Here is a 26,311-nt window from a genome sequence, read left to right as displayed (position 1 = left end):
GAGCAGGAAAGCATGCCAACTTTATTTTGTGGATTTGGAAAAAAGTGCTGAGGCTTCCCTGAAAGAAGAGGATCCTCAGTCCAAAACAGTGTCAATGTCACAATTAACCTAAATCCTGCCCAGGACTGAAGCACGTTATGTGCCATGCAACCACCTCAACATTCGGTATTTACAAAGCCTTGCCTTCAGCTCACACTCAAATGGCTGACCTTCAAACCTTCTTGTGCACAATTCCCATTTTTTTCCTGTCTGAAGAAAGGGATTCTACCCACGAGCTGGTAACACAAGTGGGAGGAGAACTCAAGAGTCCAGAAATGTATACCTAGCCCACTACATCACCGTTTAGAATTGAGTAAAAAGTTTCTTTTATAGAACCCACCAAGCTACTCGACCAGCTGAAAACCAGAACTTTTATTGGAAGCTGATTTATGAAAAGTGAGATTGCCCTCAGAAATTGAGGTCCATCAATTCAAGAAAGGCTTTAAATATACTACAGTGCATCTTTTCAAAAAGAACTTAGTCTCACTTACTGAACGGACAGGCCACAGCCACAACAGTGCTATTCAATAAAATAAAAACAAAAACGGAATGTAAATGTGGTCCCTGACAGAACACCCGCAAACACTAAGGAAGTTCAGTAGCACCAGAATGTTCCTAAATTCGTTACTTCCCGTCCGTCAGTCCAAGTGTTTTCTCTGCTAACTTTGCCCAGATCGCTCCAGCTCTATTTTCTTGCTGTCTTCACACCTTAAACACAGAACCTGAACGCGGGTTATCAGGAACATCAGAGCAAACTACTGCTACTTCCTGTCCAGATTATGAGAATAGGGTGGGCAGGGAATCACAGAGCAGTTATTAACAGTGGGTTTTCCTTTAACGGACTGAGCAACTGAAAGATTAACCTCTCTGCTGTACTGCGTACAATATCATACACCATGTTCGTGGACGTATTTTGCTTATGGGAAATATCAAAATGTCAACCATTGTTTCTGTTAAAGGTCTTTAATGATATTGCATTTTAGACCTGTAATGAAACATGGTGCTCGGTGCAGTTTGTAATGCATCTCATTAAATACATTAATAACATGCATTTCACTGAAAGGTCAGCTTAGTATTGCTGGGAGTTCGCCTTTTTTTCCTTAATCACTTCATTTAAAGCAGCAGAGCTAACTTTAAAATCAAAGTGTCTCACCTGCTCTAACTCCAGATAAGCTGATTAGCCACCATGTTCAGAGCAGGTATAAGCTGTACGATGACAGTCAAAACTTGGTGTAGGGGCAAGATTCGGGGTTAGGTTTGATCATGGCAGAAGTTCCTAATCCAGTTTTATGATAACTGGTGCCATCCGAGGTCAAAATTTAGCAAACGTGCACTGCAGCGCATACAAACTGGAGCATTAATAAATTACACAGATCCATAACACAATGAAGCCGAGCACTTTGTGTTTATCAGCTGGAGTGCGCAGATTTTTTTTGGTCATATTGGAGAACCAACAAGTCAGATCAGTATCGTTAACAGCGACCCTAAAAAATAAGCAGACGAAGCAGCTCCAAACCGAAAAGATATTTGCTGTTGGTTTGACAGCTCAGGCCCTCTCCTTTATGCTGCACTACTCCTGGTTAGGGCAAATCTTTGCAGTCACTGACCCAGCACAAAACTGGTACGCTCATGGCACCTCGGGAGAAAGAAGAATCCCAACTCCGCACCAAACAGCAATAACCAAGACAATTATTTCTCAGACCCAATATAGAACTTAAATTTGATAAGCACACTTCAACCTCCATGTGAAGTAGAAACAGCAGCAGGACCCGAGCTGAGGCTTACCAACGTTGCGTAAGCAACAAGACAGGCCGCCAACAGAGGTCAACGAGACTTACGTATCTACACGGGTGCCAGGAGACTTTTTTTTTGCCAGAGGTAGGAAACACTTTATGTTTTATGTTTGCATAGTACCCAATTAATGATTAAGTCAATACAAACCAACAGCTAATACTAGAGACGCATGCAATGCAAAGCCCCCACTTTCCCATTAACGCTTTTCCACACAGGAAAACGTGTTGGCTACAGCAGTCTACCCAAAGTAAAAAGTTGGAAGAATTCTTACAGTTCTCAACAGCATTGTCAAATTCCTGTCCACCTTCCTTCCTGAAGATTGGGAAAGTATCTGGCTGTGGAAGACGGTTGACAGTTATGAGCGCCTTCTGCATCTTGATTCTCCCTTCCAGTAGCTGATCCCACAGCGCTTCATAAGAGAGAGAAAACAAAACAACTATTTAGTGAGCCAAAGCACTTGCTCCTTCACCATTCTACAATCCTGCAACTCTGTGAATCGCAAAAAATCATCTCTTTGCTTCCCCAGTTAAAAGGTCAACCTGCAAATGGAGGTTGGTGGTTTGATAGAATCTATCAGAAGAAACCGCATCCAGCACTACACTCCAAAGAGAAAGAGCAGCAGTATCTGCACCACAGCACAGCACTAGCAGCGTAGGAAGTCCCCGTCCATACCACAAGTGTATTCAGTTCTGTCTCAATTAAGCCAGTAGATAAATACACTTCACAACATTAGATTTTGTATGAGCAGTGACACCAGTTTGCACAGCACATTTGGCGGAACATTCGCAAATGACTGGGGCTGCTGCAGCATGCACACGCAGTACGCTAACAGCATGTTAACGTGCTGAAGTGGCTCCTAACACGGACAGCTTCTACAGTGTCAGCAAGGTGAAAGTCATGCCACAACACACAGCAAACATGCACAAACCTAGCTGATTCTTCACCGCTTTTCCTTTTTCTACTTCTTCAGTCTCTCGTCCTTTTGAGAACGTCATCACGCCCCCATCATCCTCGTTCTCTTTGGTGTCTTTTATATCGCTGTGGTTTTCACCCTCATATTCCTCCTCATCACTTCCTTCTTCCATGCTGGCATCATCCTCATCTTCCTCTTCACTGCTTCCTACATCGTCCATCCCCTCTGTAAATTTCTCAAAGTCTGTGATATTCTGGAAACTGAACTTCGGTGCCGTGACCTTGGCAGATGGATCACTCTCTTTGTCATCTTCCAAGTCATCCTCCTGGTCACTGCCAGCACTGCTGAGCTTCTCTTTTGTTTTACTGCCTAAGCTGCCATTGTCTTCTGCGTCTTCACTGCCGCTGTACCATTCATCTAATGTTTCTTCAGCTATTAATTAAAAGAGAAAAAAAAAAGTTATTTACTCAACAGCAAAATCTGTCGTTTTGCAGTATGCACCATCAGTGCCTACTGGTTTGAGCTCTGAGCTCCATGCTCCGTTCTACTTTTTACGTTGACTAGTTAATGGAAGCACAAAGCCATATCCACAGAACGGTCTTAGCTCTCATTTTCTGTAGCAATGATTAGTACACCCATGGCTTAGCTGATGGCCTTTCTCACGAAACACCGACATAATAAGCCAACAAGGCAGCCAGGATTTGCTGTGTGCGTCTTTAGAGAATCTGTATATACTTTCTTGTCCTCCACACAACGTTCAGACAGTGCTCCAGCTGAGCCTCACCTTACACTTGCTCACGGTCCTCCCTCAGTCTGAGGAAGTGGACCTTTTTTCTGGGATCTCCCCTTCCCTCACGCCAAAAAATACGGCCTGAATTTCAGGAAGGCACTTCAAGAAGGTCCCCACTTAATTGTACCCGCTTAGTGCCCTGTAACGGGGATCTAAAGTTCATCATCTTGGTTCAGACAGCACTAACGCAGTGTAACATGCTAGCATAAAATTCTGAGTAGTCCAGTGAAAAGGGGAAAGAAATGAGATTTCTTACCAGGTTCTTCTTCAGACAGAGCATCTCCCCAGAGTTCCTCTTGCAAGGCTTTGCGAGACGTAGCTTTTCCACTGTACCTTTTATCAGCTTCTAAGAGAGAGGCTGAAGCTTTTTTCCGTATATTACCAACAGGTAAAATGTCATCTGCAGTTTCATCCTCAAATTTGTCAATCACTTTAGCAACTGTAGCTGTAGGGAAAAAAAAAAAAAGGAGGCTGTCTAAACTGAACTGAATTTCAAACTGGAAAAAGTAGTTGCAGAAAGAAGCCATCCTGTTCTGCAGAAAACCCGTCACCAACAAAAATATGGTGCAAAGATGAGCTGGATGGCAACACAGCCCCACACAGGAGTTGGGCTTTTCTGCCTGGGGAAGGGAAGTCAGCGCACTAACTCTCTGCAAAGTAGGAAAGGTTGCTGAGGAATCAAAGGCAGAGAAAAAGCCTCAAAGCTGGGTTTCGTGGAGATGAGGACCACTGCTGTCTAGAAACTACTGAGTAAAGTAATACTTAAGAACCAGACAGCTCCAAGGCCATTTTTCAGGAAACATCCTGCAACTTCTATGTTGCCACAGGTGTTCTCCACCTTCCACTGCCAGGGTAACCTTTGCAGGAGGACAGGAGATGTTACATGAACCGGCCAATTCCAGTCTCCCTCTCTTTACTCTGGACTTCTCTATATACAGGTTTGGTACCAGGGGGCTCACCTGCAGTACAGAGATGAGTATTTGTTAACAAATGCCTTTTTTTTGTTTAATAAGCACTGCCTATACTCATAACCTGCCTCTCTTCATTTCAGAGAATCCACAAGAAGCACTAGACAAGCAAAGGCTACCCAAGCCCTTCCACAGACCCCTGAACTTAATGGGGGTCTCATGAAAAGCATGGTCCTCCAGGTGGAGATCTCAGCGACGCTGGAATGCCTTCGTTCACCCTACGCTCACAGATTCAAAGAGGAAAACTGCAATTCTGATGCACTTTGGCCTCTTGTTATATATCTGAGTCACATAAATATGTAAACACTTTAGAATGGCTAAGCAGAGAAAATAATCTCACTGTGATTACTACTCTCTTTCATACCCATCTTCCCTTGGACACAGGAATGGAGTAGTCCAGCAAAAAGAACTCACCACACCATATTCCTTTCTTATTTTCAATCATGTGCAAGACACCCTGTATGCAAAATTACAGGGTTAGCTTTGTTCAACCAATTGAGTGATCCAAGTGGCTGAACATCGCTAAGTGCTCTATTAATGCCTGTTTGCAAATGTTAATGCCTCCCATATAGTGTTTGCTTGGGGCAGGGGAGGGGGGCAAATAAACCTGCTCATAATCAAGGCAACAAGCTCTGGCCTCAACAGTCACTCCAACTACCAGTGGCTGGCAAGATGCTCAGCACCAAGGAACATCTGGGCAAGAGGGGCAGATGCGGTCTGTCCTGTAGCACTCTGCAGACTGCTCAGGAGGTCTCGGGCTATGCTAAAGTCTGAAAATAAGTCATAATTATTAAAAACAGGAAGACGTCTCTGCCGGCTACATCCATTTCCTCAACAGTAACTGCGATGTTGCTTAGCTCAGAAGACACTAGTGCTATCTCATACACCTGTGCAGAAGAATGAGGCTAGCCAGCACAATGCTTACCAGGACTGGTGCCTAGTACCTCCTAAAGCCAGCATCTGTCAGCGCGCGATGGTGAACTTGCTACTTCCAGCAGTGAATCTTGCTACTTCCATCGCTCACAGCAGCGCCTCGCACCCACAGCACCAGGAAAGCCCCAGGTTGTGCCACGCTGCCCACGCCTGTCTACAGCCATGGACGTTTATGGTGGACTACCAGGAGGAAGATCAGCCCCAGAGCAGCTCCTTTTTGTCTCTTATCCTGGAAGTTTCCAGCCGGATCCGCTCCCTGGCCTGTCGCAGCCTGTGGCAGGAGCCCACGCTGTGGCTGCCCTGAGGTAACTTGGCCGCTGGGGTGACCCCGGTCCCTGAAGTTACCCCGATCTCTGAGGTAATCCTAGTCCCTTCGGGTGACCCCGGGCCCGATCCCTGAGGTAAACTTGATCCCTGAGGTAACCCCGATCCCTGAGTTGGTCCCGGGCTTGATCCCTGAGGTGGCCCCGGGCCCGATCCCCGAGGTGCCCCCGATCCCTGAGGCGCCCCCCGGTGCCGCCGGGTGGCGCCGCCCGAGCCCCGCGTGCTGCGGGACGCCCCGTGCCGGGGGGCGCAGGGGGAGCGCCGACCTCCCCCGCCGCGACCGGAGGAGACCGAGGGGCGCAGCGGGGACCGCGGGGCAGCTCCGGGGCCGTGCCCCCAGCCACCACCCCCGGCCGGCTGAGGCGCCACGTGCGGCCCCGTCCCGTCCCGTGCCAGCCCGTTCCGGCCCGTTCCACCCCGCCGCATCCCCGCAGGTACCGAACCGTCCTCCCCTCCACTCCCCCCCACCTTCCTCCGCGTCGTCCTCGGGGTCGCGGAGGCTGGGCCGGGGGTTGAGCAGCTCCTCCAGCTGCTGCGCCAAGGGCGCCGCCATCTTCTCGCGGGCGGGAGGGAGGCAGGGAGGGAGGGAGGGAGAGAGGCGGGCGGCGGGGCGGAGCGGAGCTGAGGCGGGGCGGCCGCGGGGCCGGGTCGGGGCACCGTGAGGCGGCGGGGCCGGGCAGGGACCCGCAGCCTCCCCACACGGAGCCCGAGGGTCATTCCTGTGCCGGGCCCCGGGCCTCCCATCCCGCCCCTCAGCTGACAAATGTCTGCGTTAGGAGACGTGGGGTGGTTTGGGCAGAAATTGTCAGCACATAAAACGAACGCATCTAACGCCCGAGCTCCCCCAAGCAAGCCCGGGGGCGCTGGGGGTGTGCGGGTGTGCTGCGCCGCACGGCTCGTGCGTTTCCCGTTCTGCCCGTCGCTAAAATGGGAATAACGATGGTCGTTGTATCGGTCTGAGGTGGGAGAAGTAATATTTGCCAAGTGCTCTGGAGCCGAAAGGCACAATAATGGTGATTAGCTGCTTAAAAGCATAGTCGTGTTACATAATGCAAAATATTCCTTTTTAATTATTTTTTTTATTTTTATTTTTAATCAACATTGCACTTCTTGTTTTAGTACTGCTAACTACATAGAGTGAATTAATTCAGTTCTTGTCCCATGTGGTAAATACGCTGCGGTCCCTGTTTAAGCGAGTGTCCCTGTCACAAACGTGACATCTGAAAGGCAGGCTCTGCCCTTCGGCCTAGCTGTGGCGGGTGGGTCCCTGCACCACATCTACACCAGTCCCAGACCCTCTTGGTTTTGCCTGTTTCGTTTCTCCTGGCAGCTTTGTGGGGTGAGGTGGCCCCAAAACACAAGATGAGACCTGCCATTTGTGAATGGTAATTTGTGAGGTTGGCACAGACCCAAATCAACATCTCAAACTGGAGTTGTGGATGCGGGACTAAATTTCGCATCCCAAAATGAACAAACAGCTTAAGGCGGTCAGGTTGGACTCCAGTATTTGGGCACTGCACGACTGGCACTTGGGCTTTGCCTGTGAGAGTGACAGCAGCAAGCTGCAAACTTCAGCTGGGGACTGGCTCAAGCCCTGGCTCAGAGCTGAATTGAGTAGGCTGCTTTGCTTGCTCATCCCCTTCTTGTCAACACAAGACTCTTCCCCGCTGCTTATCTGCTTTTGAATGCTATAAAAATTAATCCAGACATGCATTCTAATTAGAATGCAGAAACGCACGAGCCAGGCAGCAGTGGCGCACGTTTCTCCGTTACTCCAGGACCCAGCTTTATTTCCCTGAAGCAGGAGTGTTCAGTGCAGCCGGTTGTCCTACAGAGGGCAGAGGAATATCATTAATTACCACTTCCTCCTGCAGCCCCGGCAGTGCTCTGCTACCTGCCAACTTCAGCTGGGGCTGGGAGCCCTGAGAGGCACCAAGGTAGAGGAAGACTGGGGGAAATCGAAACAACAACAAGAAAAAGCACACACCCCTTTCCCCCTCTCAAGTATCCTCTGATTGTGTAAACTGTTTAGTATTGTCTACTATGAAGATGCAGCAGTTAAATTTATATAAAAAACTAGTGTTCACTGAAAATGCACGTTTTTATTGCAAACAAAACCCTTGGGATTGTATGTGGTCAAGTATTTCATTTTATTTCAACTTTATTCGTATTTATTTTATCATGGTGTGACTGACAGGTATAATGCTATGTGTTATATATTGCGTGGGTTTGCCATTGCTTCAGTGATGCGAAATTAAGCGCTGCTGTCACATTTGTTACTGACACAGTTTTCCAAAACAGAAGTATATGGTGCATCTTTGCTGGCTTTGCTTCTAGTTTTTTCTTCAAGTTCACAGATATTTTGTTTCCAGAGTAAAAGACGCCATTATAAACAAAGGGAGGAGTCTGGAGAAATAAATCTATAGAAAACTAAGTAACAGAAACAAGTGCTTACCTGAACAGTTACTTGGAAGTATCCACCCAAAGAATGTCTTTAAATAGCCCCATGCATAATTTCATTTTCAAACCTCTGCACTTTACAGAGAAAAGGGGATGTTTTCTACCCTAACCTAACAAATAATAGATAGCCCCATCAATAAAGGGAGGAAGCTTTTAGTGGTGGTTAAATAGAACATGCCCAGTATAATTCATAGAAGATACATAGTGAGTCACATGAGTTCTTTTAAGTAAAAAAGCAAAAATTTGGCATTTTGAAGTCAACAGATTTTTTTGTTGCTCATTTTGGTGAAATCAGAATTTTACTCATTGAGATTAACGGGACAATTGTTCAGAATAAATCCCCAACCCAGCAAAATTTGCATACGACTGTAAACACGAGGGATCCCGTCAAATCTTATGGACCTGTTTTTCTGCCGTGCATCAGCCATTCACCCTGGTGCAAAATGAGCGTGAAGAGGGGAAAAATCACGCTGTGATCAGCAGCAGGCATCGCGTGCACCTTCCCCTGCGCTGCTGCGGAGCGGGGAGGACCGGAGGAGGCTCTGACCCTCAGGCCTATTCGCATGCTGGCGCTTGCTCACGTTACCCAAGAGCTCCATTCATCAGCAGTCAAAAGGCTGCAGGAGCTGTTCATCTAAAATTTCTGATAAAGAGATTCACTCGGCATAAAACAACATCAAACAAAATCGACTGTATTAAAGTCATGGATTGTTAAAATATTTCACCAACACAGGCTCCTTCTTTACAGTTTATTCTCTCCCTTTTGCCTTTCACTTAGCAGGGTAATTAAATCAGACTCTCAGACTCGGTTTTAATTTCTGGTTCACATGCCCTCAAACCATGCTGCTGTGGTTTGGATTCATAACCGTGTGGGAGAATATTTGTACAAAAATGATATCAATACATTTGTTGTGGTTTAGCCCGGCTGGCAGCCAAACACCACACAGCCGTTCGCTCACCCTCCCCCCTCCCTCTCCGGGATGGGGGAGAGAAACGGGAAAGTGAAGCCTGTGAGTTGAGATAAGGACAGTTTATTAAGACAGGGAAAATAATAACAATAACAATAATAATAATAATAATAATAATAATAATAATAATAATAGTAATAATGTGTACAAAGTGATGCACAATGCAATTGCTCACCACCCGTTGACCGATGCCCAGCCTATCCCCGAGCAGCCGGCCCCCCCACCCCGGCTAGCCACCCCTATATATTGTCCAGCATGACGTCAGATGGTATGGAATACCCCTTTGGCCAGTTTGGGTCAGCTGTCCTGGGTCTGTCCCCTCCCAGCTCCTGCTGCACCCCCAGCCTGCTCGCTAGCAGGACAGAGCGAGAAGCTGAAAAGTCCTTGGCTTGGTGTAAGCATTGCTCTACAACAATTAAAACATCGGCATGTTATCAGCGCTCTTCTCATCCTAATCCAAAACATAGCACCCTGCCAGCTACTAGGAGGAAAATTAACTCTGTCCTACCTGAAACCAGGACAACATTTTAATTTAAGACAATCATGAAAGCCTTTTTATGCATGACAGTACGTTCCGTAAAACCCTCTGCCTGTTTATAAACTATAAGCAGAAGCCATCAAATTAACTGACATAATTTCTTTGGCATTTTCCCTCTTAATTTTACTTTTTATTTACATGCTTATTTGCTAAAATGGAAATAACACCCTAAACACATAACAGATAAACAAGGGAATTTTGAATAGTCTGTGCTACAAAAAAGTATTTTTAATTTCTCACACTCAGCTTCTTTTGCTCCTGTGGATTTGTGGCGCTTGTCATCTTTTAAGAAATTGTCAGATTAGATGGTAGCTTTGGAAGTGAAAGACCATATCATACTTGTGTGTCTGTATAATTACAGGTTATTAATACAAATCCATCTTTTCAGAGCATTTCTTAAATATAGAAATATGGAAACGTGTTGGACATGCAGAGCCATTCAGGCAACGACACTGAATAATTTACTGCGTAACCTGTGCTCAGTAGCACTCGGCGTTTGGTTCTTACCTTGGCGAGCAGAGTGGTGGGAGCAAGTTGGGCTGCAGTCTGCAGGCAGCAATCTGTGGCAGGATTCCCATAGAGAGCCACGAGAATTACATGCACCAGAGTCGCGTCTACTGAATTTAATTGAATTGCATTATCAACAGCAGAATTTGACCCACATACAGAGGACTGCACACTGTCCAAAAATAGCTACAAGCCAGAGCTGAGCTTATCTTTCCAACATTTTGCCAAGCAAATGTAATTTTCCAAGCTGACCTTTTTCATTTTAGCCATACTATTTCATTTTAAGATTTTCTTTTTAAATCAGCAACACAGTTTGTCAGTGAAAAAAGAAAAAAAAAAAACTTAACAGAAAAAAGATGGGGGAAAGCAGGAAAGAACACACATAAAACCTAACAAGTAAAAGAAGTTAGATTACAGGAAATTTAGATGTTTATAAAAAATTCTGTCGCTATAAATATTTATCTATATTTTTAATTAATTTATTAATGTTATTTATATTTACTTCAGTATTTCTGATATTCCTAACCTGTCACTCATTCAAAAAATACAATTATTTTCAAGATTTAATCAACTCCTAATTGTTCTTACATCCAAAAACGTAATGAATATAGTTTATCTGAATAAAATATGACTAAAGATGCTTCTAGCATCAAGGCCACACAGAGACAATTGAAAAACTGGAAGAAAACCTTTTTAGACAGAGCAAAAATCCATTTTTCCTCCACAAAAACCTCACAGAGCAAACCACACGTGCAGTGCACAAAAAAAGAGAGCGCAGCAGCTCTTCCCGACATGCTAGGCTCAATCGCACAAGGTAGTTTTTATCATAAGGTTCACCCTCAACAATTCACCGAAACACCTCGGCGTGTGTTAGACTGCGTTTCTATAGAAGTCAGTGGGGACGTTTTCCAGCTTACATTTCCAGTCTGTGCTGCATGACGATCCTCACGCCACATGCAGACCTTCCAACAAAATCACAGTAGACCTGTCCTGCAAGCCTGGGCTTCTGAGATGAACAGAGCTACCCAGTCATTCCTCACAACTGAGATACCATCAGCCTCTTTAAAGGCTCCCATTCTGCAGGAAGCACGCTTGTACTGAAACCAAATGGGAAAAATCTAATTCTTAGGGCTGCCAAAAACGCTGCCCAAACTGCGCTCCAACTGTGATCAAAACAAAGATATTCCTGAATTTCAAGGCAGCCCGTAACAGAAGACTTGAGAGATACCAACTGCGCCCCTTATCCCCAAGGAGCGTCAAGTGGAGGGCCAAGGGGTATTCTCTGAGAAACAGAAAGTGGGAACACAATGAGAACAGCCACATGCATCCAGCCCTGCGATTCCACGCGCAAGTGGTAAACACCCCGCAGAAAATCAGTCATCCTAAGAGTACCCTTACGATGCCAGTCACAGTAATTTCAAGGACAAATATCTACTAATGCGAAGGCCAGATAACTGTACGGCCACGTTTACTCTTCCATTTCTACATTATAGTGCTGGGTTTACTGGGATTAATGAATGAAAACCTATCCAGACAACGAGCAGCTCAGCTTTGTAAGCCTGACTTCATGGTCCATAACTAAAAGCAACACAAACACTGTTTAAAAAGCAACAGAAGAAGAATAGCAATCACAGACGGATTCATAACCGAAACATATTTTTAGTGGTGCCACTAATTTCAGTTAGAACTTCAGGAACGTTTTGTTGCCCTCAGGAACGCGGAGCCCCGCAGCACAATGGCAGACAAATAAAAGACCTTCCAGAACCCGCTCCAGCTTCACCAGCACTGCTCCCTGCTAACTCCCCGTCCCTGGCTCAGCAGCGCAGGCAGAGCTCAAGGATACGGATCAATTGTTTAAGCTTAACGTATGTGAACGTAAATACTAGTCTGCATACTGGCTTAGGAACAGAAAGCAAGACTGCAGTTGCTTATATTTAATGCTGCAAGAACATGCAAGGCTTAAATACAACATTCTTGTTCAGGGAAAAACTCCCAACCATGGCAAAAGGAATTTTTCCTAAGAGGACACTACGTTATTTGCCACTTCCTAGAATAGCAAAAGTATGTAAATCACCACTGATATTTTTAAATTATATTTATTTATAGATTTGTATCATGTACCCGTCACTCAGCATCTGGGTACACATACACATATTAAAATAATATACATCATTTGTCTACAAATCATAATTTAAGTACATTCTTACTCTTGGGATACAGATCTTTACAAATCCCCTACCATTCCCCAAGCAACGGCCTGAGTAAATAGATAATGGAAATGACTGAAGAAGAAAGGAAACGGCAGAGGAGTGCCACACAATGAGAGCACAGTGGAACGCAGCACGCAGCCGATGTGAGCCAAAAGCAGAGTTGTTCAGATGCTGGAAACTCGCAGCATTCTAAAGACACTTTTATTATCCTTAAAATATCTCCCCTGCATAGATTAGCTCGATATGAATAAATACTTACAATCTCTCCTGTGTACCTTTTTTCCTAGTAAACGGCCTTACACATGGGATTTGCAAAATCTTCAGTCTTGCACGTTTAAAAACAGAGCTCCCTTGTCCGCACCAGGAGGGCACGCACCGCTCCCCCGGCTAACTCCATCGAGGCCACCGAAAAGCGGGCGAACAGAGCGGGGCTGCGCGGGGCTTAACGTCATCCGACTGCACTTTCTGCTGGGATACAGCAACAAGGTGAAGGTCACCGAGACCAGGAGCAGCCCAGGAAGAAAAGATCAGAAGAGAGCAATTCTAAAAACACTTTTGAAAATAGGTTGCACATATGCACAGTTACATACATGTCATGGCCACGTTTCTGCAGTTATAGAATTAGCACACGCGTGTAAAACCCATCCAAGCAGCACATGTTTTCAGAGGGCCTTCTCCTGCAGACCGCTATTCACCCGAGTAATGCTACTGAAGTCAATGGAAATGCTCTTGTAAACAAGGACTTACAAGAACCCGACGCAACAATGATTTCAAAAGGAGTTTTGACTGTGCAATTGTTGCTGGATTAGGGCCTTCAGAAACACCGAGCTTGCTCTGAAGAGCACAGAATTCAAATCTGCAAAGTGCTGGGGCCTCCAGACTGGATCCCGCTTGGCTTTAAGCATGGGAACGGCTCCTGTGCTTACTCCTTACAGTGGGCAAAATTCCTAGGAAAGGCAGCAGGAGCTTTGAGAAAAGGCAGGCTCCCCTCGGTCCCTTGTATAAACCAGTGACCTACACTGAACCAAGGGAAAGGGAAAGGGAAAGGGAAAGGGAAAGGGAAAGGGAAAGGGAAAGGGAAAGGGAAAGGGAAAGGGAAAGGGAAAGGGAAAGGGAAAGGGAAAGGGAAAGGGAAAGGGAAAGGGAAAGGGAAAGGGAAAGGGAAAGGGAAAGGGAAAGGGAAAGGGAAAGGGAAAGGGAAAGGGAAAGGGAAAGGGAAAGGGAAAGGGAAAGGGAAAGGGAAAGGGAAAGGGAAAGGGAAAGGGAAAGGGAAAGGGAAAGGGAAAGGGAAAGGGAAAGGGAAAGGGAAAGGGAAAGGGAAAGGGAAAGGGAAAGGGAAAGGGAAAGGGAAAGGGAAAGGGAAAGGGAAAGGGAAAGGGAAAGGGAAAGGGAAAGGGAAAGGGAAAGGGAAAGGGAAAGGGAAAGGGAAAGGGAAAGGGAGTTATTTGGCAGACATGATTTCTACAAAATAAGCCTATTCAGTGAAATTCTCATTTAAAATAATTGATTCAACAATAAAACAGCAGCATAGAGCAGAAGCGCAAATAGCAGTATTTATAAACAGCATTTGCCCAGATAAATAAAAGTTTGTAATGAACAGATCACCTGTTACTTTGCTCATATAAATGGAAAACAGAGGCAAAAAAACAGCAACAGTATAAAAGACAAATAAAGAGTTAGGCACAGAGCCCACGGATTTAAGAAGTCTCCCCTGTATTTAATAAAGCACGATTATTTTTTTTTTTTAGAAACACTAACAGATCCCTTGCAGATAGTTTTTATCTTTATATTATTATATAAGACATTTTGTGTTTAAAGTGAACTATTGCTTCATCCAGATGGCCCCTCTGCTGGGCATGGAAACCAAGTTGTGAACAAAAATAAAAAAATCGCCACTGAAAAATACAAATTGTACAACTTCAAAGCATTTTGATTTTTCCCCCTCAGTCCAAAGAGCTAAATAATTGAATTGCTGAGAATGTAGAAGCCTGTGTTTTAGAGTTAATTTCTGTGTCTACATAAAATAAAAAAGAAGCCAGACAGAATCACAACTAGTCAAAAGATGAAGGAAAATATGCAATTATGGTTCATCCCACTCTATTAGCTCAGCAGGTGGAAAACATTTAAACAACTAGTGACCTTTCAGAACTGAACCCAATCCTTTGCTTCTAACACAACTCACAGTCCTCTTGGAATCAGTGAGACTTTAGAGGAGCTGAATATTTGGGACTCTGCAATAATTTGTAATAAAAACATTAAATCTGTCGTTTCACAATGTTTCAGATTTTTTTTCCTCCCAGAAAATTAGCACATATCTAGTGCAAAGCAAAATATTTTCCCCCACTGCCCTGTAGAGAACTTCACACATACCAAACACTATTAAACAATTGACTCAGCTCAAAAAAAAAAAAAAAAAAGATTAAAATTACTTTCAGGACATTGAGGTTATGCTACTTTCCATACCATCTAATTAGGAAAAAAAATTACCTTTGGAGAATTAATTTAACTAAAAATAGGTCAAGTAAAAAACACATATTTGCGAGTTTTTGACATTCAGAAAACATTTTTGTTTATGCATAAAACGCACATTAAGAGTACGTTTTCTCTTAGCATAAACCAAGACTAAGCTAACATATTTAACAATTTGATTAGTTTCCAATTTTACAATTTAACGTATAGAGTAGTGTTTTATTTGTACTTTACCAACTGAGCCTGCAGATGTAAAGAAAGGCTGTAACTACCGATACCTGTGATCTGCATTGGCAGCAGGGTTTAGACTCCTACCAAAACAAAACAGCCGGACAGGATTATCAGTATAGCAGATCACTCTTTTTTTCAGGGCTATTTTACTCAAAAAGAATCCATTTCAAAATGCTTAAAACATCGAATGAAACACAAGTTATCTAAACATCAGATTTTCTAATTTTATTAAAAACGCACAAATTTTATCCAACATGTTTTCTTTCATACAGTGAATGGTCTAATATGCACTGGAGGTCACACAAGCTTAGGTTTATTAGAACAATAAAAGACATATGAGAAATTTAATATATAAAGAAAAAAGTAGCAGCTGTTGACTGCATATTTGACCATAAAATTTAAATATTTTGGACTTTTATTTTAAAGACACAAAAATAAAACCTGTGTGGGTCTATATAAGTCATATTAACAATTCCATGAATGTTCAACAGGACTAAAAATTAGCAAAGATGTTTGTTTGTTTTTTTAACCTTGTAACACTTTTTAAACACCTTCTCGGGTTGCTGGTGCAAAGCACCTTACAGTATTTGTGCTATATATTTACTTTATTTGGCAACTGTCTGGGTTTCGTGGGTTTTTTCTTTGCCTTCTGTAAACAACACCTTTTACAAACTAGCACAGTGAACCACAAGCCCTGCAATCTGTTATAACATCTACAGAAAAGAAAATGAACTATTTTGGTTGGTTGCTCAAAATATTTTGCTTTTGAACAAGAGGTTCTAAAACAGGATTTATTAGTAAAACATTGAACTCCTGAATTTAACATTAGACGTAAACAGTTGACTGTTTTTTAGTTCAATAGAGTCTTTTTGTTTAGCTTTTCTCTCTCTGTGAAGGTAGAATACTTTTTGTTTGTTTGTTTTTCAAGTCATTTTCGTTAGAGGTCTGGTTGGTGACCTTTGCTATGATGAGGAGGTTTTGTACGTGTAGCTTTGTGAAGGTAGAAGAGTTGGTGCTGAGGGCTTAACATTTAGCATTTGTTATTTTGGAAAACAAAACCAAACCAAAACAAAACAAAAGGAAAAAAGAAAGTTGTCCCACCTGATATTCAGCAGGCTGAAATGGCTGAAGCTAAAAAGAGTTTCTTGCTGTCGAACTTTCTGAGAGACAAAAATTAACAAACAAATTCATAATGCCAGAACCATCCTTAACCGGGAACGCTAGAGTTCTTGAAGCTTTTTTTTTTTCCCCTTTTCTTTGACCTTTCCTTCATTCAATCAGTATTTTTTAAACGAGAAGTTTCTAAGGATTGTGGCTCTTAGGATGACATCCAACAGGGTAATCAAACTTACGCCATCCTACGGTATGGCAGCACTTTACTGTACAGCTTCACCAGTTTCTTTGTCAACGGTACAAAAAAGTCCCCTCGTCTGTTTGTCTGTTACAACCGTAAAGAGGCAGATTGTCCTGGTCTAGAGCAAAGCTTGCCTTGGAGCCGTTCGCGTTCAGTTCGTTCCCAAGGTCACATTGTCTTAGGGCGGGAGAGACGGTATATTTATTCATTTCTGTACACCGAAACAATAAGCAGACTAGATGCTCATCACTTACTTAGACCCAGTCCGTTTTAAAGCTACCACACGGCCGCCTCGTTCATTTCGGGTGGATGTGACAAGTGATTGCCGTAGTTAGCACCACCGTTGACGGATAGCGATGAAAACGGAGGACTGGGGCCAAAAACTTCCGCGGACATGGAGTGCAAGGACCCGGGCAGGTTGGGTTCGGGGCTGGGCGAGTCTCCGGGCGGGTGGGCCATGATGTCGGGGAAGCGCTGCGCCTCGCTGGACGGGTGGTGGCCGGGCAGGGGGTGCTCCAGGGCGCCCAGCGGCGTGCCCGGCGGCCCCGAGGAGGGCACGAACGGCAGCTCCACCGGCGTCTGAGCTTGCGAGGAGGGAGGTCCTTGCGGGAAGAAATCGTAATTGCTTCCAGGGCCGTAGTACTCGCTCTGGTAATCTAGCGGGCAAGCGGACACGGAGGGAAGGTGACGCCCGGGCGCGCAGCGCTTCCCCCACCTCGTTCGGGGCCGGGCCCGGGGACCCCCCCCCCCCCAGGTCCTGCAGAGCCCCCGGCAGGGCGGCGGGGCTGGGGGGGGCCCGGCCCTGGGGAGGGGGGCGCGAGGGGCGGCGCTACCCACCTCCGTAGAAGGAGAAGGGCCCGTTGGGGATGAGCTCCCCGGGCTCCAGCCGGTCCACCAGCGGCCGCATCCTGCGCGGGCTGCGGAAGAAGGCGTGCCGGCGGGCGCCCAGCGCGCTCAGCTGCTTCATGCGCCGCTCCTTGGAGCGCCGGTTCTGGAACCACACCTGCCCGGGCGGCGGACACGGGCCGGTCACCGGCTGCCCCGGGCCCGCCGAGCCCCGACGGGGCGGGACGCGAACGGTGCCCGCCCGCCCGCCTCCCCCCTCGCCCCGCAGCCGCCCGCAGCCCCGGGCCCCCCCCGCCCGGTACCTGGATGACCCGCATGTTGAGGCCGGTCTCCTGCGCCAGCTGCTCCCTGATGTGCCGCGTGGGTTTGGGGGTGGCCGCGAAGGCGGCCTTCAGAGTCTCTAGCTGTTTGGCTTTGATGGTGGTGCGGGGGCCCCGCCGCTTGGCCCCCAGGTTCTGGTCGTCGTTTTCGTTGCTGCCCGTCTCCTTGTCGGAGACGTTGGCGCTCTCCGAGTCCTTGGCGTCGTCCTGGGAAGGGTCTTGGGAGTCCGGGGACAGGCTGGGGTCACTGCCGGTGGTGGCTGCGCGACAGCAAACGGGGGTCACGCTCGGCCCCGGCCGGAGCTCCCCCCATCCGGCGGCGGAGAGGAGGAAAAGGAGGAGAAGGAAAAGGAGAGGAGGAGAAGGAAAGCAGAGCCCCGGCTCCCGGCCCCGCCGCCCGCGCTCCCTCACCTGAATGCAGGCTGTTTTCTTTGGCAGTATTGCTGTTATTTAGGTAATCTTCTTTGCAGACAAACTTGTTTTCGTCTATGATATAAAGCTCCTCGCCGGTGGAGAGCTGCTTGTTACACATCATACACGTAAAACAGTTCAAGTGGAACACTTTGCTCCGCGCCCTGCGGACCAGGTCGCTGGGGGAGATGCCCTGGGCACAGCCCGCGCACTTGGTCCCGAAACACCTGCGGGGAGAGCGGCGGCGGTGGGCGAGGGGGCACCAAAACAAAAACAAAACAAAAACAAAACAAAAACAAAACAAAAACAAAACAAAAACAAAACAAAAACAAAACAAAAACAAAACAAAAACAAAACAAAAACAAAACAAAAACAAAACAAAAACAAAAACCCATCCCTCCCCAGCGTTCTCCCTTCCTAACGAATATCTCCCTGAATTATATCTTGGAAAAAAAAAAAAAAAGAAGAAGAATAAAAAAAAAGAACACAAACAACAACAAAAAAGACAAACCGACCCAAACCAAAAGAACTGACGTGGCCGGAGCACAAGCTGCTGGAGGATGCATCGGGCGCCGGGGCCGCGCTGTCCGGGTCCCGCACCCCAACGAACACGGCGCCGAAACGCGGGCCCGGCCCGGCCGGGGCGCGGTGCCGCGGGCGCTGCTCGAGGGCGCGCCCGGGGCCGCTTTCGGCGTCACGGCGGCCGGGCCCGGCCCTCCCCGGCAGCCGGCCTCGGCCCCGGTGCCGCCGGCCCTGAGCCCTGCGCGGAGCCGCCGCAGCCGGGACCCGCGGCCGGGCGAGAGGGCCCCGAGCCGGGGCTCCGGGAGCCGGGCTCCGGCCCCGGGCAGCCGCGCTCAGGGCCGCGGCCCCGCCGGGGAGCCCCGGGACGCGCGGCCGGGGTCGCCCCGCTCCGCGCTGCCGGGCCCGGCTCGGAACGGCCGAGGCAGCCGCGGGCATCCCGAGGCGCGGCCGGGCCGAGCCCCGCGGCCCCCGACGGGCCCGAGCCCCCCGAGCGGCACCGGCGGGTGGAGGGGGATGAAGGATGGGCTGGGAAGGAGCTGCGGCTCCGGGCCGGGGGCCGGTACTTACCGAAAGAAGTCGTTTTTGCAGTAAAGCTTGCCTTCTCGCGAAAAGCATTTCTCTGTCAAATTGCATTTACATTCACAGCACTGAACACACTTCACATGCCAAGCCCTGTCCAGTACATTCAACAAAAACCGGTCCAAGATTGGCCTTTTGCAGCCCGCACAGTGAACCATTGTCTTTGGTTATTTCTGAGAGTGGGGGGTATTGGTTTCCCAGGTGTCAGGCAAAAAATTCAAAATAAAAAAAATATAAAAGGCGACAACACCGGCGTAGGTTTGCTTTGTGTGTGTGCGTGCGTTTGTTTTAAAAGCCTTGGAGAAGTGGAGGAGAAAAAATAGAAAGGGAGGAAGAAAAAAAAAAATCTTCGTTCGGGTGTCCTAGGAGGGAGACACAGGAGAAACCACCCACTGCCCGAGGAGAGAGACCAGCGCTTCGACGCAACCGCAGAATCCCGGCCGCTACCAACAGCGGCAGAGCGACAATAAGTGAGAGTAAAACAGCAACGACTAGAGAGGTCGGCGCTCGCAAAAAATTAAAGATTCAATAATTGGAAAAAAAAAAAACAAAAAAAAAACGCCGAAAAGCGAGCGATGAGTTTTTCTCAGGTCTGAGGTAGAGCAGTCAGGAGTCAAAGTGCATCTGCTTTTCCCAACGAGAAATCAAAGGAGGCGAAAGAAAAAAAAAAGAAAAAAAAAAAAAGAAAAAAAAAAAGGCAAAGCCGAAAAACAAAAGCAGGACATCGGGACCCGACAGCGGTCAGACGGACGCCGGCTGCCGCCGCGGCGACATGGCCCGGGGATGGGGATGGGGGGGGTGGGGGGGGGGAGGGAGCCCGGGCGGCCGTGGGTGCGCTGCGAGCGCGGCTCCTCGCCCTCCGCCGCGCTCCCTCGACGTGGCGGCGGCGGCACCGGCCGCGGCTGCTCGGCTCCTACCTGCCCCCGCGCTACCCGCGGCGTCCCCGCCGAGCCGGCATCTCCCGGCGCCGCCGGCTGAGGGGCGCCTCCCGGCGGGGCGGGGCGGGCCGGGGGGCGGCGGCGGCAGCGGCGGCGGGGCCGGGGCCGGGAGCGGCGGGGCGCGGAGGGGAGGGCGCTGCCCGCTGCCCGCTGCCCGCTGCCCGCGCCGTCCGGCCGCGCAGGGCGCTCTGCATGTTCCCGGCAGCCCCCGGCCGCGCCTTATGCACCGCGCGCAGACGTCACCGCGCGCCGCGGCCAATCGCCGCCTCCCGCCGCCGCCCCCCCCCCCGCCCCGCGCCGCCGCCGCCACCGGACGGGGCGTCCGCGGCCCTTTATAGAGCCGCGAGGGCGCGGGGGGCTGCGCCGACACCGACGCCGCCCGGCCCGGCCCGGCCCCGTCCGGCCCGGCCCGGCCCGGCCCGGCCCGCGCGGAGGCCCGGGACGCGCTGCGTGGGGTAGGTTGGGGTGTGGCGGGGCGCGGGAGGGCGGCGGCGGCGGGGCGGCTCGCTCGGTACCGGCGCCCCGTCTCCGCTCCGCTCCGTCGGTGGGGCTGGGGCCCGCCCGGTGCGCAGGGCCGGGTGTGGAGGGTGCGGGGCGGCACCGGGAGCCGCCCGTCCCGGGAGGAGGAAGAGGAGGATGACGATGGTGATGGTGGTGATGGGAGGGCCGGGCCGCGGTGCCCCGACGTGCCCCAGGGGTTCGGGGGGGGGCCCGGTACCGGCCGCCCGCCGCGGGCAGGACTCGCTCTGTTCCGCCGCCCGGAGCCCCTCGCCCATTGCCGCCGCTCCCGGGGCAGCCGCCGGGAGGGACGCGATCGCTGCCGCCGCGCGTTGCTGCCGCCCCCCGGGGCTGTCACCGCAACCCCCCCGCGGCCCCCGGCCCGGTCCGGCCGCTGCTGCCCGGTGGCTGCCGGGGAGCGGCGGGGTCCAGCGGCCCGGGAGCTTCGGAGCGCCGCAAGCACGGCCCGCGGCCCGCAGCCCCCCGGCTGCGCCTTCACCGGCGTCTTCCTCGTCCTCGGGGAGACGCCGACGGGAGCGGGGAGGAAAAGACGGGGAGCACCGGGCGGAAACCTAAGCCAGGGAATCGCCGCCCGGTGCCGGGAGCGGAGCTGCGGCCCCGTGCCCTGCCCGCAGCCCCGGCCTGGCCCGGGGCGGGGGGGGGACACGCGGAGCCTGCGGGCCCCGGGCCCGGCCGCTCCGTTACCGGGGCTGCCCCGCGGCCCCCCGATGCCCCCCGCCTCGTCGGGGCGCCCCGGCCCTGCCCGGCCGCAGCCCGGCCTCGCCCCCGCCGCCCAGCGGGACCCGCGGAGCCCCGGGCCGCCTTTGGGGCGCTCCGTGCTCGGCACAGGGGGGGTCCCGCACCCGCCCCGGCCGGCGCCAGCTGCCCGCTGCTGCCCGGGGACCTCCCCCCTCCTCCGAGTGCGGGCCCCCGGGGACATGCGGTGGCGGCAGGGCTGAATGCGGCAGAGGAGATGAGCGGCTCCTGTCCATCAAGCGCCGGGGCTGCTTTCACAGCGCCTTTTTTTTTTTTTTTTTTTGTCTCCCCCCCGCTTCCCCAGGCGGCCCCGCAAGCAGCTGGGCGGCCCCGGCCCCTCCAGCTCCGGGCACACGCCGCTGCCCCCGGCCCGGGCTCCCCGCAGCCCCCGCGGGGTCCCGCTCCCTGCCCGGCCCCGCGGGGGGCCCGGCGGCGGCCCCCACCCGAGCCCCCCGAGGAGCGGCGAAGCCCCCGGCGCTGCTTCCAGCGGCTCCAAACCTCCCCGGGGGGCACGCACCCGCCGGCGGGGACGCCTCGGGGGCGCGTCCCGGCAGCTGCTTCGCTTCCTTCCCCTCGTTATCCCCCCGTTATATTCGGGGATTCGCCCCGGGCCGCAGCCGGGGTGTTTCGGAACGGAGCGCCCCCCCCGGTCCCCTTCGACCGGGGAAAAAAGGGCGAAATTAAAAAATATATATTAAAAAAAAATCAAATTTATTTTAAATCTAACGCGGAGGAAAAAAGCCGCCTTCAGCCAGCTGGGACTTGCATTTTCTCGCCGCCGTTCCCGTCCCCATGGCCCGGTGCGGGCCGCCCGCAGCGCTCGGTCACGGGACGGCCCGGGGGGGGCTGTTCGGGGGGCGCCCTGCGGCCCGTCCCGGCCCCCCCCCGGGTCCCGCCGCGATTTTCCCCCGAGCGGAGCCGCGGAGAAACTTCCCGGGGCCGGCGCGGGGAGCGGCGGAGGCGGCTCGGGGCGAGGGGGGGGGGGGGGGACCGGCGAACTGCCCGGCGGCACCCGGCCTCCTCCCCTCCCTTCCTTTTTTTTTGGTTTTGTTTTATATTGAAATTTTCCTTCGTTTAAAAACGCCCGAGCCGGGCGCGGGCAGCGAGAGCCCGGCGACGCCAGGCTGCGGCCTCCCGGTCCCCGCGGGGGCTGCGGGCACCCCCGGCACGGCCCCGGCCGCCCCCCGCAGCAGCGGGGCCGGACCCGGCGGCTCTGCCCGGTGCCGGGAACAGCGGCTACGGCGCTACGCGGACACGGAGGCATCGCAGGGCGGCTTCCTTCCGCCGCGTAGCGGCCCCGTGCCAGCAGCCCGGCGCTGGGCAGGCTCCGTGGCCGCGCTGGGTCTGCTGGAGGGAGCTCGGCAGAGGCGTTTCAGCCGAGGGGTGCTCCCCCCGAGGGGTGCTCCCCCCGCGGGGTGCTCCTCCCGGAGAGCTCCCCCTCACCCCGGCCGTGCCGGATCGCTGCCGAGGGCAAACGCGGCCCGGCCGCCCCGCTCCGCTCCGGCCCCTTCCCGTCGGGCTCTGACCCCTCCGCACGCCGCTGCCGGTGCCGCCCGAGGCTCCCGCACTGCTTATGGCAAACACGGTCAATAAATAATTACAGACCCGCGGGCCTGTGCGCGTCTCAGCGAGAGCTGCCGGGGAGCGCCGGGGACGGGTGGGGACCGAGCCCCGGGAATGGGTCCTGAGCCCCCGGAGCGGGTCCTGAGCCCCCGGAGCGGGTCCCGAGCCCCCGGAGCGGGTCCCGAGCCCCGGCGGGTCCCGGCGGTGCCGTGGGGCCGGGGGTCCCGGCGGGACCGGCTGCCGGGGAGCGGGCGGGCGGCAGCTGAGCGGGCTTGTGCGGGCTGCCGGACAGAGAAAGGGCAGATAAAAGGCGAATAAAAGAGAAAAGAAAGAAAAGTAAAGAGGCGGCGGGGACGGGGAGGGGGAGACTATAAAAAAAGAGGGTGAAACAAACCCCAGGAGGACGCCCCGATCCCAGCTCATCCATCTTCATTGTCTCCGTGTGTGCAAAAGCAACTCCGGTATAAGGAAAAGCCACTATCAAAGCCATGGCTTTATTTTATATCCTATAGATCAGGAGGGAGGCAAAGCTTTATTTTCGCCCAGAGACAGATATTTTATTTCTCTCTTACGGTTTTATGTGTGAGAGATGTCAAAAAGGTAAAATAGATTGCTAATGCATAGGCAAAACGAAGCTGTTTTGGCATGCTCTGTGTCATGAGGTCTCCCAGGGAGAGCAGGCTGGGGATTTAGGGCTGATGGGAGACTCGGGGGGATTTCTGCTAAAACATCGCTCTTCATAAATTCAGCCGCGTGGTCAGCCCGGCGGGGAGAAGGCGGTGGGAAGGGAAGAAGGGAAGGGAAGGACGGGAAGGAAGGGAAGGAAGGGCCGGAGCGGGGAGCGGCGGCTCGGGGCCGTTCTCCCGGCGGAGCAGCGGCTCCCGGCGCCGGGGCCCCTCGGAGCGCGCCCGCAGCTCCGTGCGCGCCCCCGGCGCTGCCCCTCGGGGCTGGGGACCGGGGGTCCGGGGGTCCGGGGGCCGCCCCGGCTGCGAGCGGTGCGTTGTCGGCGACTTTCCGCGGAGGTAAAATCCCTCGCCCCGGGCTGCAGCGCTTCTCCCACTTTGTGACCCCGGGGATTTCCTCGGCACGTTAAGTTCAGGGCTCGGAAGCCCGAGGCCATTACTCACGCAGGCACTCCCACCGCCGCCGCCCTCACCACCTATTTTATCGTTTGACTTCTGGCTGAAATTCACCTTACGGCAAGCGACGGCTGCCAGCGGCGCGCCCCCCGCTCCTTGCCCCCGGCTCGCAGCGAGCCCCGGCTGCGGGGCGGCCGCGAGGTAAACAAAAAAAAAAAAAAAAAGAAAAAAGAAAAAAAAAAAGGAGAGAAAAAAAAACCAAAACAGCAAAGCAAGGTGCAGTTCGTTAGCGAATTAATCGTTTCGGTACCCCGGGATCGTCTCGTCTCTCCAGGCTCGGCGGGGCCGTGTCGCTCCCTGCTCCCCATCACCGAGCGTCCCCGGGAGCGGGCCGGGTCCCACCGGGGGCACCGGGCTCGGCCGGCCCCGGGGCTCCCCCAGGCTCCCGGGGCCCCCCCAGGCTCCCGGCCCCGCTCCTGCCGCCGCTCGGGGCCGGGGCCGGGGCCGGGGCCGGCGTCGGGTCCCCGCAGCCGCGGTACCGGAGATGGGGGGTGCCCAGCGCGGGGGCGGGGGGCACCGGCAGAAGGTGGCCTCGGACTGCCCAGCAAGGGCTGGGACGGGGCAAATCGGCTGTCCCGGTAAAACGCGGGGACGACGCGTCTGCACCGCCGGCGGGGCGCCGCTGCCCCCCGCCTACCTGCGGCGGGTGCAGGAGCAGCCCCAGCCCTGCCCCCGTCCCTGTCCCGAGCCCCGCAGCCCAGCTCCCCCGGCTGCTCGCGGAAAGGAGCCCGGCCCCGGGCGGTATTTGTATCTGCCTGCTTAGTCCCGGCCTCTGATTAATCTTCTTCTATATATAGGTTCCGTAATTTGATGCCGCGTTCCTATACGATATCCTATGTCACACCGCGTTTGGAGAGGCTTCATTTCAAGGCTTATGGGATGGGGAGGCTCTGGCCAGGGAGCCCCCTCCCGCCCCACCGCACGCAGCCCCCGGCTGCCCGGCCCCAGACTTCACAGGTGGAGCCCCGGCAGGGGCAGGGGCTGCGGGGGGGCGATCAGAGGGGTCACCGGCACGCCCCAGACAGAGCTCGTTAACACCGCTCAGTCCCGCACCGCTCATGACACCCGAACTCCTAACTGGGCATCTGATTCCTATAGGGTCACCGCTGCACTGGCATGAAACTGGAGCGTTGCGGTAAGATGTGGCCAAACATGATTTTACAAAAAAAAAAATGCACACTTCAAAACTGTGATGTTGTCTCACTGCACAGCCAGAAGCGATGTGCCAAGTTTGGCTGTACGCATACGCGGCTTATCTCAACACTAGCAAGGCCATGGCATGCACAGCCACAGCCCCATTACTCTGAAACTCATCAACATACAGCCCTCAAGATGCAAAACAACAGACCCATTTGTCCTAGCGTGTGAAATTTCACTAATTTCAGCTAATTTTTCCAGCAGAAGCCAAGGGACAGCTCAGTTCCCATGAGGGCCCTGCCCAAGGATGCTCTGCTGTCCTGTGTGCCACGGCCACACCACAGGATGAGCCCCTTGTGCGGGGCACAGCCACTCCCCAGCCTTGCCAAGGACCAAGCTTCTACGTTCATAAACTCCCTTTGAAAACCTCAAATTGCTCTAAAATTAATTCCTCGTGTCATTGTCACACACAGCACAGCCGGGCTGGTGAGAGGTAAGGGCACGGGGAGCAGGGTGCGGGCTGGGAGCAGCTCTGTGGGGTCACCCCACAGTGGTACGGGCACACCCTGCCTCTCCCAGCTCCCGCTCGGATGCGCTGCACCCACCGGCTGCGCCGCTTTCTGCTCCCTTCCCTACCTTGAGGGCAAACGACATCCAGCCCCTGGCCCTGATGCCTTGCGGGGCTGCCGCAGGGCTGAGCCCGGTGGGGCCGTCTCGCACTGCCTGTCCCGCAGGCGCCGTCCCACGGTGGCATTTCCATTCCAAAGTGGCAAAAATGTAGTGTGAAAGGCTGCTCGCGCCCCGCTTTGTTATGCCCCAGCCCAAACTGGCCCTTTTCCTGTTCGGCACCTGAGATGTTTGTGCAGCTCCTGGCAGCGGGCGTTACAGCCGCGAGCTGAGCTTCGCACGCCAGCTGCTCGCAGGAGCAGGAACACGCGGGGCCGCATGAACAGAACCAGCCCGACCCCGCTGCTCCCCTGACGAACGACCTCTCACAACTTGCCACCGGGTTTGTCACTCGTGCGGTGCCGGGACGGAGTGCGCGGCCAGGTCCCTGCGTGCTCTCGTTGCATCTCTGCACCCACGGCTGAGGACAGCTGCAGG

General features: G+C 52.5%; 2 protein-coding genes across 5 annotated transcripts in view; both read right to left on the bottom strand.

The window, feature by feature from the left end:
* Nucleotides 1-6,335, bottom strand: part of AATF (apoptosis antagonizing transcription factor) — a 52,513-nt gene extending 46,178 nt beyond the window's left edge. For all 4 annotated transcript variants that reach the window (XM_035561142.2, XM_035561141.2, XM_035561143.2 and 1 more), the window contains exons 1-4: nt 6,230-6,335; nt 3,793-3,981; nt 2,762-3,178; nt 2,105-2,242 (exon numbers count right to left, since the gene is read on the bottom strand). In XM_035561142.2, coding sequence (XP_035417035.1) covers nt 2,105-2,242; nt 2,762-3,178; nt 3,793-3,981; nt 6,230-6,314 — 829 coding nt within the window. In that variant the 5' untranslated portion in view covers nt 6,315-6,335. The remainder of the gene's footprint in view (nt 1-2,104; nt 2,243-2,761; nt 3,179-3,792; nt 3,982-6,229) is intronic.
* A 10,439-nt stretch (nt 6,336-16,774) lies between these two features.
* On the bottom strand, nt 16,775-19,334 carry LHX1 (LIM homeobox 1). Its single transcript, XM_035561090.1, has 5 exons — nt 19,165-19,334; nt 18,076-18,302; nt 17,647-17,924; nt 17,336-17,501; nt 16,775-17,154 (listed from the first exon to the last, which is right to left on the bottom strand). The coding sequence occupies exons 1-5, from the start codon at nt 19,332-19,334 to the stop codon at nt 16,775-16,777; spliced, it is 1,221 nt and encodes a 406-aa protein (XP_035416983.1).
* Between the last annotated feature and the right edge of the window lie 6,977 nt (nt 19,335-26,311).

This window comes from Cygnus atratus, chromosome 20 (assembly GCF_013377495.2).
Source record: "Cygnus atratus isolate AKBS03 ecotype Queensland, Australia chromosome 20, CAtr_DNAZoo_HiC_assembly, whole genome shotgun sequence".
Lineage (NCBI taxonomy): Eukaryota > Metazoa > Chordata > Aves > Anseriformes > Anatidae > Cygnus > Cygnus atratus.
Note: the sequence above shows the minus strand (reverse complement) of the source record. Positions and strands in the feature narration are given on the sequence as shown.

What these genes read in the sequence shown, in the direction of transcription:
- LHX1 (XM_035561090.1), bottom strand. Translation starts at nt 19,334, where the DNA reads ATGGTTCACTGTGCGGGCTGCAAAAGGCCAATCTTGGACCGGTTTTTG. An exon ending in AGAAAACAGCCTGCATTCAG is followed by an intron (nt 17,925 to 18,075) that starts GTGAGGGAGCGC and finishes GCTGTCGCGCAG; the next exon opens with CCACCACCGGCAGTGACCCC. An exon ending in GCCCTTCTCCTTCTACGGAG is followed by an intron (nt 17,155 to 17,335) that starts GTGGGTAGCGCC and finishes CTTGCCCGCTAG; the next exon opens with ATTACCAGAGCGAGTACTAC.